This window comes from Monomorium pharaonis, chromosome 4, assembly GCF_013373865.1.
Source record: "Monomorium pharaonis isolate MP-MQ-018 chromosome 4, ASM1337386v2, whole genome shotgun sequence".
NCBI classification, from domain to species: Eukaryota; Metazoa; Arthropoda; class Insecta; order Hymenoptera; family Formicidae; genus Monomorium; species Monomorium pharaonis.
Window position 1 is genome coordinate 23,536,414 of NC_050470.1, and position 21,155 is coordinate 23,557,568.

At 33.3% G+C, this 21,155-nt stretch overlaps 1 protein-coding gene and 1 long non-coding RNA gene across 5 annotated transcripts in view; one reads left to right on the plus strand and one right to left on the minus strand.

Annotated features, from left to right (window-relative positions):
- Nucleotides 1–141: 141 nt before the first annotated feature.
- The window catches only part of LOC105833705, a 136,155-nt gene continuing 115,141 nt past the window's right edge, over nt 142–21,155 (minus strand). For 3 of the 4 annotated variants that reach the window (XM_028189450.2, XM_028189451.2, XM_028189452.2), the window contains 12 exons: nt 8,788–8,932; nt 5,951–6,202; nt 5,297–5,468; nt 5,091–5,197; nt 4,698–4,847; nt 4,424–4,557; nt 3,630–3,788; nt 3,307–3,473; nt 2,310–2,680; nt 1,787–1,938; nt 1,133–1,355; nt 765–1,012 (listed from right to left, as the gene is read on the minus strand). In XM_028189450.2, the coding sequence (XP_028045251.2) occupies nt 765–1,012; nt 1,133–1,355; nt 1,787–1,938; nt 2,310–2,680; nt 3,307–3,473; nt 3,630–3,788; nt 4,424–4,557; nt 4,698–4,847; nt 5,091–5,197; nt 5,297–5,468; nt 5,951–6,202; nt 8,788–8,932 (2,280 nt within the window). Of the gene's footprint in view, nt 1,013–1,132; nt 1,356–1,786; nt 1,939–2,309; nt 2,681–3,306; nt 3,474–3,629; nt 3,789–4,423; nt 4,558–4,697; nt 4,848–5,090; nt 5,198–5,296; nt 5,469–5,950; nt 6,203–8,787; nt 8,933–21,155 lie in introns of all 4 variants that reach the window. The other variant, XM_028189453.2, reaches the window with a different exon arrangement.
- Nucleotides 15,630–18,801, plus strand: LOC118645169. Its single transcript, XR_004962980.1, has 2 exons — nt 15,630–16,251; nt 16,752–18,801. It is a non-coding gene; the product is annotated as an uncharacterized LOC118645169 (long non-coding RNA).

The window sequence follows — 21,155 nt, forward strand, 5'->3', positions numbered from 1 at the left end:
TTATATTAGTATTTTTTTAATGAAAAATAGGAGATAAAACGCATAACGTTAAATTTTAAATTACCTACATATTTTAGTCATTAAAATCAAATTAATATAATAACTGTTTCATAATTTGAGATTTTTTAAAGAGAATTGATATTTTTCATATTTTACGTGATATATTTAATGGATTGAAATAATGAGAGATTCAAAGAGAATAATTCTATAAATTATACATATTTTTTCGTTGCATACATTATGTTATAACTAATTGTAAGTAATACGTTATGTTGCATGCATTGTTATAACCAATTGTAAGTAATAAAATTTTTTTTTAATCCTAATACTCTTTCATTGTATGCTCATTTATGTTTATTTGTCACGTATAACTTAAAATTACAAGTGTATATCATGCGCATCTCAGAATATACATATTTTCGACACGTCATACAATACGTATAATAAATTTCTTCTACTTCAGAGATTTCACTCAATTCTAATTCAACAGTATATATAATTTTAATTACGCATTACCAATAATTCAGCGTTTGGTTGCTGTCATTTTACTGGCCAACCCTGGCGAGGAGCGTCTGTTGATAAATTGTTTTTTAAAATAATTTTTAAAACGATTTTTTTTTGCCTATCTTGTTATACTGAAAAATTCTTTGGCATAAATCTAGTCGTATATACAGTATAATGAATCAGACGATAACGGGATTCTTCGAGATCGGTTTTAAACTAACAGTTAATATCGGCGATTCTGTTGACAGTTCTACCTTCCGCTATAAGGAGACGTCGCTCTGAGAAAGCGGTCCATTGCCTACCCTCGCGTTGCTGTTGAGTCGTTTCGTTGTTGTCGTACTATTTATTGATTCCATGTTACTCGCGGACACGATTACGTCCGGCGATTTTTTATTACTCGTTACGACAGTCACAAATTCCTTCTCATTGATAGTCGTTTGCGTTGATCGCGAAATACACGTCGTCAGCGGCTCCCCATTTTTTTGTTCCTTCAGTTCCATTTCGTAACCTAAACAAAAATGCGAAGAGGCACATAATTTGTAGAACGTAATATATAAATGGAGAGAAAAAAACACTTAAAATAATCAAATTATCTGGGAATTGGACAGAGCTCGGGAATCGTACTTACATTCGCTCTGAGTGGAGCAGTCTATCGTGGACGCGATATGTTTCTTGATGGCTTTATTCTGATCGCATGTAGCGGCTGTTAGAACTGTTGTCGCCGTCACCGGCCCCATCATCGTACTTGAGGCATTTGTGGCAGTTATCGCCGAACTTTTCGTCGGGTTAGGCCTTCCTGCTCTCACGGTCGGCCGTACATTTCTCTCGGGCCGAATTAAAATAATGTACAACTACGAACACACATACACACACACATATATATATATATATATATATATATATATTAATGTTACGCGTAAATTACCTTGTGATAAATTAGAATGCAAAAATCTCTATCTTGTGATTTGACAAAGCTCTATATCGTGACACGTTAAAAAATTAATTCCATTTTAATTTTTCATAGCAAAACAGAATTATATGTATTATTGGAAAGCCATTTCTTCATTTAACGTAATATTTTGAGAAATATTAAGGCAACTATAAATTTTAAACATTGTAAAATTTCTAAATATACTACAATTGTAGGAATTTGAGTTTGATTTGTTTCGGCATTTATGATGAGTGAGCGCATCTGAGAGTTAGAAGAATTGCGTGATACACTCAATCACGTCCGTTTTTTGAACACGAGCATTTTCAGATATTTCAAAGTGTCAAGCTTTACCTTTGGACTGAAGAGACAAACTACCGTCACGGATGCAGAGAGACTGATTGTTACAGACATCGAGGTAATTCTCAGTGCGACGTTGCTTCCGGTACCGTAGTACAAAGGTACGAAAGCAAGCCATATGACGCATGTCGTATACATCGTTAAACCTGCGATAAAAAATGTTATTTTTTAATGACATTTCTTGTGTGCTTCATTAAACATTATTATTATACAATTGATTATTTTTTATGTTAAATATCTTTTATATTATCATACAATTACTATAATTATATGATTAAATCTTTATTTGATTAATATTTATCATTTTTTTGTAACAAGTTGTATTTTTCATGACAAGTGATAGATTATTGCAAAAAAACTTTAAAGAATATTGTTGCTTGCATTTTTACCGATTTAAGTTTTTTCAGTTATAAAAGAACATAATTTTAGCGTAATATGACGTAGCATAAGAACATAGCATATTTTTATGCATATTATAAGGTAAGGAGCGTATATCGCGATAAAAAGGTAAACTTACCGATGTGCTTGCTTTCGTTGAAAGCTTCTGGAATTTTTCTCGTGAGTACGGCGTAGATAGTACACACAATTATTAATATTATAGGATATGTAAATGCGATCATATAGCTGGTGTCGATGTAGTTGTTGCATACGAGCAGATTGTCTTCCATCGTGGGGTAGTGATGCATCGCTCTAGCAGGATCGATGATCATCCAAACTATGTTAATTAAGATTTGCACGGATACCAATCCGGAGCAGATAATAAGTTGTGACCGCGGTGATATGAAGGACGGCCTCTTTGCACTTCCGGCATTGAAGATTCTTGAGATTCGATTGGTCTTCGTTAATAGAGCCGCATATACTACTGTGAAGCAGAAGCCTGCGGCGAATCTGTTAGTAGAGATGAAATTGTATTTTTGTTTTTCTGAACTAATATCTTATTTAAAAAAATAGCATAGCTGCAATGCATTTCTAATTTTAACTCTAGCTCGATGTACACAGCAAAGATACAATCATCTTATTTTTTGTTACGTTATTTTTCTCTACACAGAAAGAAAAGTAATATAGCCAATAACATATGTTATAGTACAACATATACTACAGCAATAATTTTTGCTGTTAATGCAAGTACAATGTTGATACTGCAATGGCATATATTATTGTATATCTGTAGTTGGCAGCTCGCAACTACATATCTTATTGGATATATTACCTTTTTTCTGTGTAAAAACTTCCACCTATGTTTTCGTCAAGATATTATTTAAAGGAATTTTTTTACAATCTCACTTTACAGTGATAAATCGTATTATGAAGAAAGTAGGAAGTTAAGTTGGAAAGTTATTAGATTCGTGAACCATGTAAAACTAGTAAAACTGCCACTCTTACTTGGACAGCATTGATCGTACGCGAGAAATGTAATTTACCGTGTAACAGTCTGGCAGGAGCACGAGAGATTAATGCTGTCGTGTCGGAACTCGTAGAATACATCTAAAAAGATTCATAGGTTTTTTTTTTACCTTTGAATACCGCAGACAATGTGTGTAGGTTTGAATATCAGAGTGAATGTGACCAAATAACAGAGTAGAATTCCCGAGAGAAGAACATAAGATAGTTCTCGTCCAGATGCGCGTACGACAGGTGTGTCGTTGTGTTTGAGGAAAACGCCGCAGACAAATAATGTTACCTGTTTTTTTTCGCATAAAACACATACGCATAAATCATATAAACGACTATACCATAAAATACGTAATACGTAATTATTTCAGATACAATCGAAATATAAGATTCAAGATCTCAATTTCAGAAAGTTAACCATGCGAAAAATAAGAAGGATACTTACCAAAATTCCTGTGGCGGAGAAAGACATGGCGCCTATTGCCCAACCACTTTCCGGACGTAGAAACTCTTCCGGAACTTCTCGGCACATCGAATGTGTTTCGTCCGGCAAAGTACCTCGTTCACATTGAGTGCACTGGGTCTCATCTTCGGGATGCCGTATCTATTTGAATAATAAAATTGAGAGAGAGAGAGAGAGAGAGAGAGAGAGAGAGAGAGAGAGAGAGAGAGCGCTTAATATTCTTATTTCATATAATTTTATTCGCAAATTATATCATTTACATAATTTAATCTAATTTAATTTAATTTTTTTTCTTTTTGCAATAGTTTTCCGCAATTACGTATGAGTTCTAATTTTTTCCTTTTCCCTGAGACACATGATAATTCTGTCTCAAAGTATTTATTATTCGTTATTATTCGTAAAAGAACTTTATTACTTTTTCCCATATATAACGTAAAACGTTATAAAGAGGTCATTTCATTAAAAGGACAGTTATGAAAAGAAGTTATAAATGGGAGTATATAACGAAATCATATGACAAGCTGCAAAAGAAGCCGGTCGCATAAATAACTTTTATCTTCATCTGACATGTATTCAATGAGAACTTTAGTGGACAAAGGCAGTATATGATACTTTTCAAAATTTATTATTTTGTGAAATAGCTGAAGAAATACGTGCAAAAATAGATACTTTCTCATTACGACACCAGGTATTGTATTCGCGCGGGCGTATCTTCTTCAAAAATGCAAAAATAAATTAAGAATTAAGCAGCATTAATCATCATGTCGTTAACGTACCTGATATTGAGTACAATTAAAGCAATGCCAGCAACATCTTTCACCCTCAACGTATTTCTTTGCTTGACCGACTTCGCAAGGCAAGGAACACACGCTTACGGGTGGCCGAGGATGTCCGAGCTTAAATTGGATTTCTAAAACAAATACGTGTACGATGACATATATAGAACTACAGCACGTATACGGGCAGTATAATAGAATATTGTACAGTAAGACGGACATGTTCAAGCGCGATAGGGACACGTCTCATAACATGAAAATGTGACGAGCTTACCCGACATGTTCAGTAGTAACCGGCCTTCCAAGTATTGGCCAACGCGAATCCACTTGTACTTGCCCGGTTCGGTTTGCTTGAAGTGTATGATGTTGTACCGCGCTGGTCCGTCGCCGTTCTCGTCGAATTTAAATTTGTCTCCGCTTAGACCTTAAACGTAGTCGTTCGATCGCCTATGAGTACCATGAAAACTTGATCGAGACACGTAAGCAGCTAATCACGATAATAGTATAGTGGGAGCTACCACCGCTTTTATTTAACTTTATCTTGCGTGTGAAAGTGTCAAGAGGACAAACGTGTCGTATCGATTTACAGTACAAATTCCAATGACCGGAACACGATTGTACTAGATATATTCGCACTTCTCTAAGGATGTACGCTTTGTCAGCTTACCCTCGAAATCCACCGTGCGCAGATACTGCAAAAGTGTCGTTCCTTTAATCGGTTTCATTTCATCGCACAACCCTCTTTTTCCCTTACAAAGATCATTGTGCATCTTTCTAAAGAAATGAAAAATAGCGTGTTTTGTTCTCAATTTTGTCAACACGCGATAATTTTCAGAAACTTGTCTAATCTATCAAAAACAAAATTTTAATTACCGAAAAGCGTAAGCGAATGCCATTACTGCATCGGAAACAAATTGCAGTTGGTCCTCGAAGGCCGTATTTTGTTTGGTGAGACGTTCCTTCATCGTGCAATTTCTTGTATAATTATTATATGGCGTACGGGGCGCGTTTGGATATCGGCATTTAAAATGATCTTCCAAAAATTCTGAAATTAACATGAGAATTTGGTTTGTTTATTGTAATACGTGATAATTCGATAGCGGTTGAAAGAACTTAGTAAAATATTATGTATTAAATAGATTAATTACGATTATTTTAAGCATAAAATATATACATAAATATTTCAATGAGAAAAAAATTGCAGGACTTAAAGATACATATCGTACGGCGCCGTAAGTACAGAATTTACCGTTTCGTTCATTCCGCTCGACAGTGAGTGATAGTGATAGTGACTAGACTACGTTAATGAGAATATTAGTTGTCAATCTTGAGTAAGTTCGCGTTTGTGTGCTAGTTAGTTGCACGTGCTAAAGGTTTGTCTGCATATATTGACAGAAAAGTTTTCTTCTTACTAACAACTACAAGTATACATGCACGTGCACATTGCGGTCGCGGTAAAAGCTAGAATTCGCTAAGTTTCGCTCTCATCGTAGATCCAGCGCATCCCTTTGCTTGCCGTTCTCTTACCGACGAACCACGGGTTCCTGCGATTGTTCTCGACGGTCAAGTTGAGGAAGTACTCTTCGAATCCCTTAACAGGGTTCGCCTGAGGTTGGACCGATAGAGTGCCCTCGACTTCCGGCTCGTTACCGTTACTCACTAATCCTCTTGCACTCCAGCCGTCGCTTCCGATCCAGGAAAAAACTCCGGTCACGTTGCGACGTCTGACCGCCCTCATGACCCCGGCGACTTCTTGGTCGGAACCGAAGATAATGCAACCTGCAGCAGAAAAAAATTGAAGAAACTTACCGCGGAAATTTCGCGAGTGCAATAAATGGCGCACGCGACACGGTGATCTTTTATCTTCTTCCTCTTTCTCTTTTTATTTTTATCGTTTAGTTTTATTTTACGGCCTGCCAGCATCGCAAAAGTTCGTTTTCCCGAAATGAGAGAGATTGGAGTTTCTATTGAAAAAGTGCCAATGAAACGATTCTCGCTTCATGTCACGGTCGGTGATTCCCATGAGAATCAAGATTATATACAAGCTGGAATCGATGGGGATGTAAAGGGAGCATAAGGTCGACCTTACAAAGTCGAGAACGGTTTGGTTACAAAAGGGTCTGTACGAAGAAATTCTGCATAAAATAGATGTTTATCACAAGATACATTTTTCTCGTCAGAGTAGATACGTATCTCAAGTATAGTAGATATAGTATCTCAAACAATCGGATATATTCCTTGCAGAGATCGTACATTCTTTTCTCGAATAAAATTGGTATTTTAAATTTGAATCGATATAAGTCGAAGAAGAGGAACTGCTCGCTTCAGAAGAAAAGATCTTGTAGATATACGTTTGTTGTCTGGCCACTCGCACGTTTTAATAACTGACTGAGGATTATTGAGAACAATATGCTTAAAAAAAAAATTACTTTACATATCTAATAAATTATCTTAATTTTATTTATTAATAATAATAATTGCATAGAAATTTTATATATTAGCCTATCCGAAAATGTAATTACTTCCGTTGTAGTAATATATACTATGTACTCAGTTTGCTACTTATGGAATGTTCCGGTTTCTATACATCTTTCTCTTTCGCTCTTTCTCTTGGCTTCTATGTATATCTCTCTTGACCTAATAATATCTAGTACAGAGAAAGAAGTATTCTCGAATAAAGAATAAGTATATTAACGAACCGTTTAACTTTTCAAAGTTAGTTTTTAAGAAAAAAAAAATATTTCATTGAGAAATAAAATATGAATTATTTATAAAAAATGTTGGTTGAAAGTTTGTTCGGGTAAGAAAAATTTTAAAAGTCGCCGCCTCGGGAGGAGTCTCAAGGTTCAGGACCATGTTGAATGGATTAAATGGATGAAATATTTATTCGTCCAAGGTAACAAAAAAGAAACGCGTCGCTCGCCAGACGGAGTCGCTAAATTCTATTTTCCTGAAATGAGATTACCGTTCCAACGTGGATAGAGAGCGTTATGTCATTAATTATACTTCATCTTTATGTACATATGCGCGACAGGAGTTACCTGGCAACACCATAATTTTTATGTGCCTTACAGTCATTTTCACTTTGCCTCATTTCTCATTTTGCTTTCGCGAAATGAATTCTCGCTCATTTCTTCATTATCCATGCCTGCTATCTCGCATTTGATTTTTTTTGCAATATCTACATTTATATCGAAGGATCCCGATATTTTATTAATGATACAGTATAAATACAATACGGTTTAATTTTATTTATCTTGTCTCTCTCGTATAACATAAGATAATATTTAAATAAGTTTATAAAATTGATATTCATCATAATTTGATCGTAATTTTCTTTTCATATGGTATTTTATTTTTAATCGGAAATCTATACTGGTATCGCGCAATTGAAAAATAGCTTTTTGAAGTGAAACACAAATGCTAGTATCACCTCTTTTAGCGCTTAAAAGACACAAAATTATTTAAAATAATAAAAATATTTAAAAAAAGTTGATTTAATTTCGTTTACGTGCATCGAAATATTTTGTCAGGAAAAGTTTTTCCTTGAGATAGATTGCTCGAAGATGCACGTGTACAAATATTTAATTAGAAAACTATAATTTAAATTATGCTTATTTAATTCGTAAAAGGAGCCAAGGATTTAATGTTAACTCATTTTGCTTGGAAGATTCTAGGAAGAAGCGGAGGAGTTGGGTGAGTTCTGGAGATTTTCAACAAGTTTTGGATTGCATCTGACACCGTCTGGAGTGAATTGCGTTTCCATTTCGATAATGAGTCCTTTTCGTCATTCTGAAGTGGATCGAATAAAGTTGAAGTCTTTGTTGCATTCACTATCGATACGATGCTATTTCGTAATTGTATCATTCTCGCGTTCGAGATTCGTTTGTATTTTACGATAATTTACGTCGACTAGAAGAATGGTGTGTCGTACGAATGGACAGACTACCAGGAGGAAGGTACGACAATAATTTAAATATAAATCCTTTTTAATGACATTTAATCCACCGAAGAGCGGATTATCGAAAAGCCGTCAACTAAGATTTTACGGTTTTTTTCGCAGGTCGGAATATATTAGATTAATAATTTTGAAAAGAAAAGAGTGAGAAAAATGAGAGACAATTTATCATGTACGTTAACACTAACTTCTGAGTAAAGCACACCGAAGGTTATGCATTATAATATATATACATATATATAACTATATATACATATGTATATGTATATACATACATGCAATGTGTTGATATATCCAATAATATATGTAATGTTCTTTTGAGCGATTAGTAAAGAAAGAAGAACAATTTATGTAAATTTTTTAAATTTTGTTTTGCAAATAAAACTTAATTAAATCTATATTTTACCTCTCGCTCGTGGTTTTGTCAACAACTTTGAAACTATGTCGTCGTAGGCAACTTCCTCGGCGACTCCGGAGTCCTTCACCAACTTTTCTTTGACAGCGATACATATGTTATGTTTCCCTAGTAGTTCCTCGAGTTCCTCGAAAGCCTGCAAAGCAGAGAGAGAGAAAGGGATGCATTTTCTTGAAGACGTTTCCAACAATGCATCGTATCTAATGCGGGCCCATTCGTGGCCTTCATTGAGTAGCGCTTTGAGGTCTTTTAGAAGAAAGATGGGCGTAACAAGAATGAATAGAAGGGCGGGAAGGAAATGTACCTTAATGGAAAAATATAGACTTAAATGGAACATCTAAAGATTTCTTCCTTTTGATGGACTGTACAAAAAAAATTATGATTTAAATAACAGAGAATGCTGCATTGAGGTTTGAACATAAATTAGATGTGAACATAAATTATTATGAATGTTGTTGTCTCATGTTCGAAAACAACACATCGATAGTAAAAGTTCTCATTAATCAAAAGTTAGATGTTTTAAATAATATTTGTTAAATAAAACATTAATTTAATGATATTTTAATACAAAAATAGTCAAGATCTTCTTGTAGGGATTGTAAAATTTGTCTTTAGATATATGTAACAATAAAATACTTATGGCTGAGAAATGGTAAGATTTCGTCGAATTTGCATCTTCAAGATAGTTTCGCTTTATTGATCATGAAATAAATCGCGCAATTCCGAGGTGAGATTCAATGGTTAGGTGGAAAAACTCTTTTACTTTGTCGAACAAATGGATATTCGTAATAAAAATCTCCATTTGTTCCGCGCTTTTGGCTTTCGACCGCTTGTTGAAAAATGTTCCCTTCGTGCCACGAAATTATATATATATGTATATGTGTATATATACATTCTCGTATCGATCCATTCTTCCTAGACCGTTCCTCTCTGTGCACATTTTTCGTATGCGATCCGTATGTCGCGCTGAGATCGCTGATTTCGAATCCCATCGCGAATGGTATTATCGATTGGTCGCTTTAGACAGAAAAATGTAGTTACATATACGAATATGGATTCCCTTTTCCAATTTTTATCGGGTTCCTAAGGTTTCTCGCCATAATAATTTTGCAATGATAGAAAATAAAAACTTTTATGTCTTCTGTGCACATGATGATTTGGAACTATTGTGGAATAATTTTAGTAATCGAGCAATTAGTTGCTTAATTGTTAAAGTTAGAACGTTCTTTATTGCCATTAATATTTTTTAATTTCTCCTGTATATAGAAATCAACAATAAAATACAAATATTTGTTAACAATTATTACAAAAGGTGAATTGAGTTTGATATCGAAGCCAATGCGTGAATTACTCTCCGGTCAATACGGATTATTGTTTCACGAGTTGCGATAAATTAGCAGTTAAATTAGCTGGTTGGAGGGTTTCAAATTCCTCTACGTACGCTACGTGTTATATTCAAAGTGCGGTCCTTCCTTCATTATAATAGAGCGTTGTTGTGTGTGCGGGACGCTATAATAGTCCTTGTTTCGACTCTCGAGTGAGAATTGAATTTGAGATATATATATATATATATATATATAAATGCCAATCTCTGGTAATATTAGATCTGCTATTAGAGATGTAAAACAAGAAACTTCGAGCTTTTCGAATCTTTATTGCTAATCATTTATTTCATCAAATTTATTTATATATAGTAACCTTATTATTCATGATATTACAAGTTGGAGGTGATATTTCGTATCGTGCAAATGGACTTGAAATCACGGTTTGAGAAACCTTTATATGAACATGGCTTTGACTCTGTCACATTTAGTTAATGAGTTTTGTAGCAGGATTTTCCAGTCCTCAAAATGAATAAAAACTAGAAAAAAATGAAGGGAAATAGGCAAGAAATATGGTTGATTTCAAAAACATGGAAAAATTTAAATATTTTATATTACATACAAAAGATACATTACGTATGAAAGATGTTCCATAGTTTTAGGACAAAGGAAAGAATCATGGAAGAGAAAGTACGATCTCTCGAGGGGATAGGGGAGGAAAGTTTAGGGAGAAGCTATATGGGTCTTTTGACGCTATTAAATATTTATCAGTTATAAGATCTTTTCATATTTAGGATTTTCCAGTATCTTTATTCTTCATACAGAGTTTGCGGTTACTGTATTTCGCGGATTTTGTATACATTGTTATGTATTTTGTCATCTTTTGCAAAGCATCATGAATAGCGTAAATGTGAGCAAAGTAATTAAAATATCATGTTTTTTGTAGACGGAGAAAACAGTAATGTATATTTTTTTCGTTATTTAAAATTACATACTAGTATTTAAATTTCATTATTTAATCAAGCAAATGTTTTGCAAATAAAAATGCATTTTTTTCCGTAATTTACTACATCAAACATCACAAGATATTATCTTTATTTCGATTTTGGATGCCGCATTCTGCTGCTCGCGTGTTTTCGGAATAATTTATGGTTACTTTAACGCGCAAATATACCGTGGAAGTGTCTTTGGCTTTTTAAAGTATCCTTTAAAGCCGCATCCGGCACTCAAGTAACTTCCGTCTAATCTCTTAGTCCCCGGCATGCCGATAAACGTGGACCACATAAGATCGATCGTTATGTAGTTCGCGTATTTCGCGAGGAATCTAATTGTGGTATGAACGTAATGCTCCGTTTTTCTCTCGTTTCTCGCACGAAGAGCAGAATATTGTGGTGTAAATTCTATCAAGCGCACGCGACTTGACACGTACAGGGCAGCGTATATGATAGGCGGTAATGAAATTCTGATCGGTTGGGTAACAGGGTCGGCCTTTTCTTTTGATCGCGTCGCCAACCATTGCGGTCTTACGAGAGGTAATACATAGATCGAAATGCTATTTCTCTGTATTATCAAAATGTGGCTGCGTGTTAACCGTGTCGGCCATACGTGTCGCGTATATTCTCGCGAAATATTAATTTAATGTGGGCACATCCATCATCAGGTTTGGCTCGCAAATGCGACGATTGTGCGATTAATGCTACGGTCACGCAAATTTGACATCTAGAATTGCCGATTTCAACAATATGATTGCATTCTTCAGTATTAAATTTCTTTCATATTCAAAACAAAATCTTTTTTAAAACATTGCAATCTCTTTGGGCTTAATTAATATAGTAATTAAATTAAATGATATTATCTTATAAATAAAAATTAAAGAAACATATTTAGCGGCTAATTATATGTAAAAAAACGATTTATCGTTTAAATTCGCGTCACGTATCCCGTGCACATTATGTGCATTTATTCATATATGCGCTTATACACAGCAGAATCAATTTTCTTTCTTATAAATATCAATGTTTTGTATCAAATTATTAGATCCATCACTTACTTTTTTACGATACGTAAAAATCTAGTATAATCATATGCTTGCATAGATAATTAGGTTATTATATGTATTATAAATGTTTATAATTAACTATATCAGTGATATAGCATACGAATCATAATTATTTACATATTTAATATCTTCAATTGTTTTATCTCTTTTTTTACTATATATAAATGTGAAAAAAATTTATTCTTATTTTTCTCTTATTTTTTCTTCGCTAGTTTTTATATAAATAGAATAAAATATATTTTAATAAATAAACTAAATCTTTTATAAACGTATACAATTTAATTTTATTTCCGTGATTTATTGAAAAATGTATTTAAAAAATACTTAATTTAATAAAATCGTGTAATCTCATTTTTTAGTAAGAAATTGGCGAAAAGCCAAAGATACTATATTAATTTACATAAATATAATTGTCGATCAATAAAACTAAGATAAATTTTATTCATAAAATGAACATTAAATTTTAATGCAGCTCGTGCTAATAGCCCGTTCATCAACATAATTTGAAATATAAGGAACAGATAATATATTATATGGCATACATTTAATGTATACATATATATACATACAAAATGCCATACAAAATATATTGATATTCAAGCAGTACAAAAGAAATTTCTCTCATTATAAATGAAAGATATACATAATGGAACAATGATTTATAATGCTAATTCTCTATCGTTTTCAATTCAACCGTATTTCAAGCGACTAAATTACGCAGAATATCTGGTCCGGTGGTCACGCTTGCTCAGGTACGATTCGTTATAATTCGAAAAATTAATCAATTGCATGAGATAATCAATTGCTAAATGTGATAGGGAATGATCGTTACATCTCAGCGCGATAACAAACGGATCGCTTGCTTGAACGTTGATTACAAATTTTAACGAGGCGACTTGCGTGTACAAACGTACCGGTGAGCGCTTGTTTTTGTAACGCGGTGCCGAAAGGCGTACAGCGCGCTATTGTGTACACAAAGTCGCCGTGCTACCATTCGTATAACGTGGATTTTGCAGAGTCGCATGTAAAGCGCTGACGAACTGACGCGTTTTATCTTGAATAATTTTTGAATGTTGCTGATGTGCAAATCCTGACTTTATTTCTACACAGTTGCTCTCTGATTTTATGCCATTAGCAGATAAAGGAATTTGTAAAGAAGAGGATTTTTATATTCCTCATGTATTCAATTTTATCTTTGTTCAACATTCGAGTATTAATTATTTCAGTCGGTTTAAACTCAAATTTAGGGATCGCGATCGTAACTTAATTCGATAATAATCACCTGGTTTTTCTCACATAAATGACAGTTCTATTTATTTAAAATCATTATGTATATAAATTTATACTTAATACTTTTAAAAAATATTAAAGAGATGTAAAAAAGTAGGCATGATTTCTCAGTCTAAAACTATTTTACTAAGCTTTATTTTCTTGCTGCTGGAGTGTAAAAAATACCTAGTGACTACTCTCGGATTAAGAAGAAAAAGAATTATGTATCGCATTACTTCTCAAACAGTGTTTGTCGTTATTCGTGCAAAATTATTTAGTTAGTCGTCCAAATAAAAAATAACTTTATATTATTTTTATCTAGATTATTAGGATTTATATCATCTTAATTTTTATTTTAGATAAAAGAAATATAATCTTTTTTTATTATTTTAAGTAATGTAAACAATAACACAAGTATTTTCTTTAGATTGCTTTAACCTTTAAGTTGCTATTTATTCTATTAGTAGAATTTTTCCAAATAATAACAACAAACTTGTGTTTCGAAATTTACTACCAGTACTGCAAAGGTAAGCTATTTATAATAGATTTTTAATACTGGCAGTTTATATTAGAATGCAGTCCAGGTTGCAAGTAGATCAACAATAGTGTAATATAAAAAGTACTTATAGTAAGTTTGCAAACTTTTACAGGAAATTTTTTTCAGTCATAATGTGAGTTACATATTCTTTCTATTGTTTAACTTCGATTTTTATTTGCGTAATAATTGAAATTAAAAAACGAATATTTTTTTAGATTACATTATTTCAAGAATTCTTGTTTAAAAAAAATAAATGTGTTAATAAAAATAAAATGTAAATTGCTTTTATATTCTAAATTTTGTTATATTACTTAAAAATTATATAGATAAATTAAAATAAAAACATTTTTATCTAACAATAAGTAAGACATTTACATGTAATTTATCTTATCTTTAGCTATATAATTCTAATAATTATAAGTCATCTAGTATCTAGTAAGCGCAATACTGTTCTCGAGACGAGGTTACATCTTCATGTTGCCTGATCTGGTCATCGATCATTTCGTTCGATTAACTCCTGCGATTAACGGAATGGCTAGAGTTATCGAGTGAGCGATTGGTTTCCATTACAATTATTATATTTCGTGTAACTTAGATCCGCTTGTATCAACGTAGATTTACTTTAAACTTGGTTCAACTTATTCTTTTTTCTTCTAATTTTATTTCAAAAACTAGAAATAGAATTAGGATAGAAAGTAAATTAAGTCGACATTAAAGTTAATTTATATTGGTGCAAGCGAGCTCTTTGGATCGAATAAGCAACGAATAAGCGTTATGAACCATTGTTTCATCGCGCACACGGGGCGATAATGATTTCTTTAGTCGTGCTTGAATTCGAGAGTCGACCGCGCTTTGTGTGTTACCACCGATTCAAACGTAATTTGCCCGCTCGCGGATTGGAGCGTGGAATAATACGCGAATCGTTGAATCGAGCGATTCAGATGATGGAAAGTCGTGTATACATTGAATGTTTATTTTATATACGTTTGTTGTGGAATTTATGCAAATATCAGAATAGCGCATTTAACGATATAGAATTTCGATTTGCGTTCATTCGGATGATCGGTCGCATATTTTTCAATGATCAGCTTGACTCGCGTCGTATCGCGTGGTATCGGGCTGAAGTTGCTACCGATTGTGGAATGCGGAAGGACGAGCGGAACACCCTACATTCTACATCAAGCGACATCGCGGCGCGTTTGATCGGCGAGTACGATCGCTATTTTAACGTCATTGACCTCGTATCTAATCATATTTTGATACTTGACAATCGTAGAGGACGGATTTGACGTACGTAAATCGAGGATTCATTAATACGCAAGATTTATGTACTTGACCCAAATCGCGCGAACAATCGTGAATAAAGCAACGATAGCGTCACGTACAGCACGTACCACGGACGTTTATCCTCGGTCCTGACTCTCGTGCATTATTCCTTTTGTGCCGTTTATTGGATATTGCAATGCGCAAGAATGATCTCTGTATTCGTTATTCAACTCGTGAAAGGCGTGCGGAAGTAGCAGCGCCAGGATTCTGCGGCTACCTAGTGGGAGATGATTGAAAAGACACCGAACTGACATGATTCAATGTTGTTTCAACCAGTTATCTCTCACTGGGGGTGACGGTAGACCGATACTTACGTCGTTGTCACGGAATCCCGCTCCGTGGAGTATATCGCGTCCTCGCTAGCGAGTGAAGTTGGCCGCGCGATTTCCTTCCGCCATATTCATTCGTCACACGTCCGCCCGCAAGACGTCACGGGTCACGGTCGCGGAAGGCAGAGTGTTTACGCTGCCGGTCAAGTCGGCGTCGATCGTAGCCGTCGCTTTAACGTATCTCGTCCGCTTGGTTACTCATCCGCCGCGCCGTCGGTGCCGGGAACGAAGTGCCGGGAAATTCCGTCACGGAGATCGAAGCCCTTCGCGCCCTACCAGCTCGCTCGGTTGACGATTGACGAAGGACAGGTTAAATTATAACCTGCAACCGTAACCGGACGCTCGTCGCGTCGCTCGCGATTGTCTGAAATTGTCGAACCGGGAAACTACCCGGCAAACTCCCGGTAGTCTCGTTAACACCGTTAGTGCCGTGCAAAGTGTCGAGTATCGCGCGATCGCAACCGTCGATATTCACGCGAGTGAGTGCTTCGAAAGAGAATGGAAACGGACAACAACGGCGACGAGCCCGACGAGGAGGAGGAGGACGAGGAGCAGGACGAGGGAGGAGGAGGGGGGCCGGGAGGCATCGGGCGACGGCGGAGCAGCCGTGGGGTGAGTAATTGTTATTCGTTTATTATTTGCCATTCCGTGGCGAATTTCGCCATTTCCTTCGAGCACGACTCGATTCTCGCTCACGTTACATGATACCCATTACACGCTCGTACAATGCCATTTCGGTGATTTAACTCCGACGGCGTAATTTCCCGGAGTTCGATTTCCGAAAAGTGGACACGAAGAGGAGATATTATCTCGTTGCGCCTCGCTATTTTTTTTTCGCACGGCCGTAATATTGCTCTCGCCCGCGATTTTTCGCGGCTTAATTATGCGAATGAGTTAATGGAAATGACGCGGCCGCTCGCCAGTAGCGCCAGCGGTCGCGATCATTTTTTCTTGCATTAGCATTTTTAAAAATCAGATATCCGCGGCAGGAAGACGCGAAAAAAATGTAACGGCCGCAATAATTATTTTCTATAATATTGATAATACTTTGGAATTTTATCACTGGTTTATTTTATCACTTGTTTTAATGCGGGTAAATTTTTACGTTACAGATTGACACGGTATTACAACTCCGCTGCTGCGCATCGACCGGTGAGATTTTTTTTTAATTTTTATTTCGAGGCAATAGATTTGTGAAAATTATGAATGTAAAATATATGTATGGGAAATGAAATTGTTAAGAAAGAACAAATAATGAATTTTTAATTAGTATTTACATCTAAATTCAAAATGATAAATATTTGTGCAGCAATATTCTGTATTATTTTATGTTTTTTGAAATATCTGATATAACATTCACTTCTACAATTATTATAAAGAAAACAAATTTAAAAAGAGTTAAAAATATTTCATGTGAATTCATCATATAATCTGTTGCCTTGAAATAGATTGACTCGAATAGAGTCGTGAAAATATTTTTGTGATTTATAATTGTCTGTTGAGATATTTTTTTTATTATGTACGCATATACAAGAACACACATACACATGTATTGAGGAGAATATTATAAAGGAAATATCCCGAAAAGAGGAAAATTAATTTTAGGTTTCATTCAATTTATTAGGAACTGTAATAGGAATATGAAGTAGACGAATTGAAAAAAAAAGATGAAAGAAGAGAATAATGTTTCCGATAAAATTTTTACGTTAATTTTCTAAGCTGCAAACAAATGTCAAGATGGAATCTGTTGCAGAAATAATGCGATATATGCGTCTCGTGTATGATGGGTACATATGAGAAAATATATTTCGCAGCAAAGTGTCGCAGCGAAGACACCTTATGCATATTTCATGACACGAGTGCAACTGATTGAGGATGGCGTATTCTCGCTTTTCACGATAAAACTGTGTAGGATCGCCAATTATCCTTTCATTTGATAAAAACGTTACCTTGATATATTTCTCAATTATATGTTTATTAAGCGCGTTAGTTTTTAAATCGAAAATAGATGAAGATGTCTTATTAAATAACGTTTGTTTATATCGCCATTTATTGTTAATATACACTTCTTGCAAATCTGTCTTAATAGAGGAATCTTTTTTCCTTTAATTATAATTATTTTCCACGAATATACACTTAAATCCTTTTCTGGATTATTCTTTCTTTTTTTTCGTGTTGTTTCTGCACCTATTTTTATTGCAGAATTTTTCGCGCGATTTTTTTCGTACACATAAAATAATTTGCGGAGGGTCAACACTTTTTTATGCTAATAATTACTAAAAATGGAAAATTTGTTTGTTGTAATTAAGTTCGTAAGTTTTGAAATATTTTCACCACGTAGTTGCAAATTGCTTGCATTACGTGATTTTCGTGAAAATATATTGTAAAAAGCATATTTGTGCCATTTATCTTTGCATTATCGAGAAAAACAATTCGATGCAAAAGGCTATGCTGGTAGGCAATAATTTGTAACAGGAGTCAGGATGTCGAATTACCACGTCTACTGTCGTATTTACGATTTCCAATATCCTGCAATCGATGATTACAAGCTACCGCTGTTTTATATGTTGCAAAGAGTTATATGAGAGAGTTGTATGAGTAAAATGATATAAATATTGCTCGTGGTAGTTAGTACGTAATGAGTAACATAATAACTGCATGTAACGATTAGTCAGATAATAATTTCACTCGTTCAGAATATAGAAATATTACTAATCAAACTAAAATATTGATATTTTCAAGAAAGGATAAATGTTTTACAAAACATTCATATATCTCAACATATATTTTCTTTTGTAACAAATTAATTTATTAATACTTAGCGCTTATAAATTTCTTTAATTCTCAATTTGGAATGTTTAGAAGAATATTTTCAATAAGTATCGTAATTAAACTCTCTGTAAATTCAGGTTACTCGTGAAATTCACGTGAATTTCATTTGCTAGACATTCGGTGAGATCAAACAACTCGGTGAAATGAACTTGCCATAGACTTAAAGCAGTCTTAATTGGGAACAAGTGTGTCACACTGAAATGTACTGAAATGTAAATTAAATATATGAAGTTTTCATATAGCAATTTAGACAGAAAAGGAAGAAAAAGAAGGGGAGAGAGAGAGGGGGAACGAGAGAGACTGCCATATCTCATAAAGTCAGAATATTGTCCTTGTGAAAAAACTGACAAGTCTTGCGATTTTTTCCGAGTTATTTGACTGTCATATATAGTGAGTAAATGAAACATACCATGATTTTCGCGCTATGCTAGATATTCGCCAGATTATGAGATGGCCGTTGAAAAAGGGAGTCGAAATTATTTGCGCGCCATTGTGAATTATTATAATGAACCACGTCGGGGAATAAAATTCCAGTTCACTTTCCATTTATTCTCATTTTATCACGTTTATTTTCCGTGAATATTACAATTTATCGATTCGTTTATCTGTCAGATTGCAGTCGCATAAAGGCCTATTGAGGTAAAATAATTTTCAAGAAACATAACTTGTGTGTCACTTATTTTACAATGCACCAAATATGCTATAATAATATCTAATTTTATAAAAATTATAATTATGATAACTATTTGAAATGCAGAATATTAAAATAGTTTCTATTGAATAAGAAAATAGTTTCTATTAAAATTCTTTATTGCATTGTGTTACAAACGTTAGCTCAACATTTTTATAAAAAGGAATATAAATTTAATAAGATATTGGAAAAGTGATATTAGTTATATAAAGTTATAAATATATTAAAGACTATTTAGTTCGAAACAGAGAATATAATGCTTTTATAAATGTAATTATTTTTTTTCTAATTAATTAAAAAAAGGGCTTATTGTAAAAAAACATTAGTTTTGCTAGTTTTTCAAGTTCCATTATTTGCAGTTGTATGAAGTCAAGTCGGAAAAGTCGTTGCAATTTTACATTAATTTATTTACCATTTACATTTTACTATATTTTTGTGTACAAATATTCAATTTGGCTTAAAAGCTTTGCCGATGGCATTGTATATAATAATATTAAAGTAAAATATTGTGTTTGAGTAAGATATTTTCAATGCGAAGATTTATTTGCATATTTGAATGCATACAGTTTTTATAGTCAATAAAGTACAATATTTGTATAAGTAAAAAAATATTTTTTTACTTAGTTTTTAATAAATTTTAATGAAAAATAAAGAGAAAATCCTGCAACTTCTTTTTCTGTATATTATATATACATATTCTGTATATATATATACATATTTATATATGTATATATGATATACATGTATGATATATGTATATCCTCTTATAAAATAGCCATGTAACCCTAAAGTTGCCTGCTAATCGCGATTGCATTGTTGCCTCTTTATTCCGATCGCGATTGGCTGTCTCGCGCTTGACTCGCTTCGTTCGTGTGTGAAGTTTGACAGTTTATATAGTTGACAGTTTTTGACAGTTTGACTGTTTAACGAGAGACGGAAAGACACAAAAAGAAGCAAGAAAAATACCGGGAAAAAATTACTTAGACTGGAAGATTATAAAATAGCAGAGAGTATTTGTTTTGAATTGCAGATACGTTTAACTGATGCTTAACAAAGTAAGTTGAAATTTAATACAATATATTATGACATATTTAATTTAATATAATAATATTATGATATAACCATTTTTGTATCACCATCGCTGTTAGAAGGGTAAGGAAGAGACGTTGGACGCCACGACAGAAACACGTATTTATCAAGTAATTCTTAATTATCTTAATTATTTTTTTTGCCAATACATTAAATATAATTATAATTTTTTTATTTGTATTGATTAAAAAATTGATATATTGTTATGTAAATGTATGTATATTAATTAAGTTCTTATTATAATAAGTTTAAATATATAGTTGACAATTACAGGCATTACTGCTAAAAATATTGTATGGCGAATTAAATAACCTCGCAGTTGAGAATATAAAATTAAGAAAAAAAAATTGTGTGGTACGAAAAAAAGAGAGAAAGAGAGAAAGAAACGGGAAACAAGATAAGGATCAGGATTAAAATAAGATAAGAAAAAAGAAGGTATAAATATTATGTTATTGATATTGATAAGTATACAAGAATATAATTAATGCTACTCGAACATGTTAAGTTTTTGTTTCAATATTTATAATTGGTAAACATTTTCATTTCTTAAATAATTTTCGAATAAATTTTTATTCTTTGGAGGATTTTTCGAAGTTTTTTAAATATATTTGATTAATTTTATTGATCTTGTACTGATTTTTGAATGTGTATGTACTTGACGTTTCTTTTTTACTTTTATAAGGTAAAAATATATTTTGGTTATATTTTGGTAGAATTTATCTTCTTTTTGTAAAAATCAAGTGATAGTTTGTTCCTTACATAATTTTATTTAAATTGATTTATTTATTATACATTATTCATTTTTTAATTATAAACATATGTAGATGTACGTAACATTATTAATATTTATATTGAATATACATGACTATACGGCAATCATATTTGTTAATGCACATATGTATAA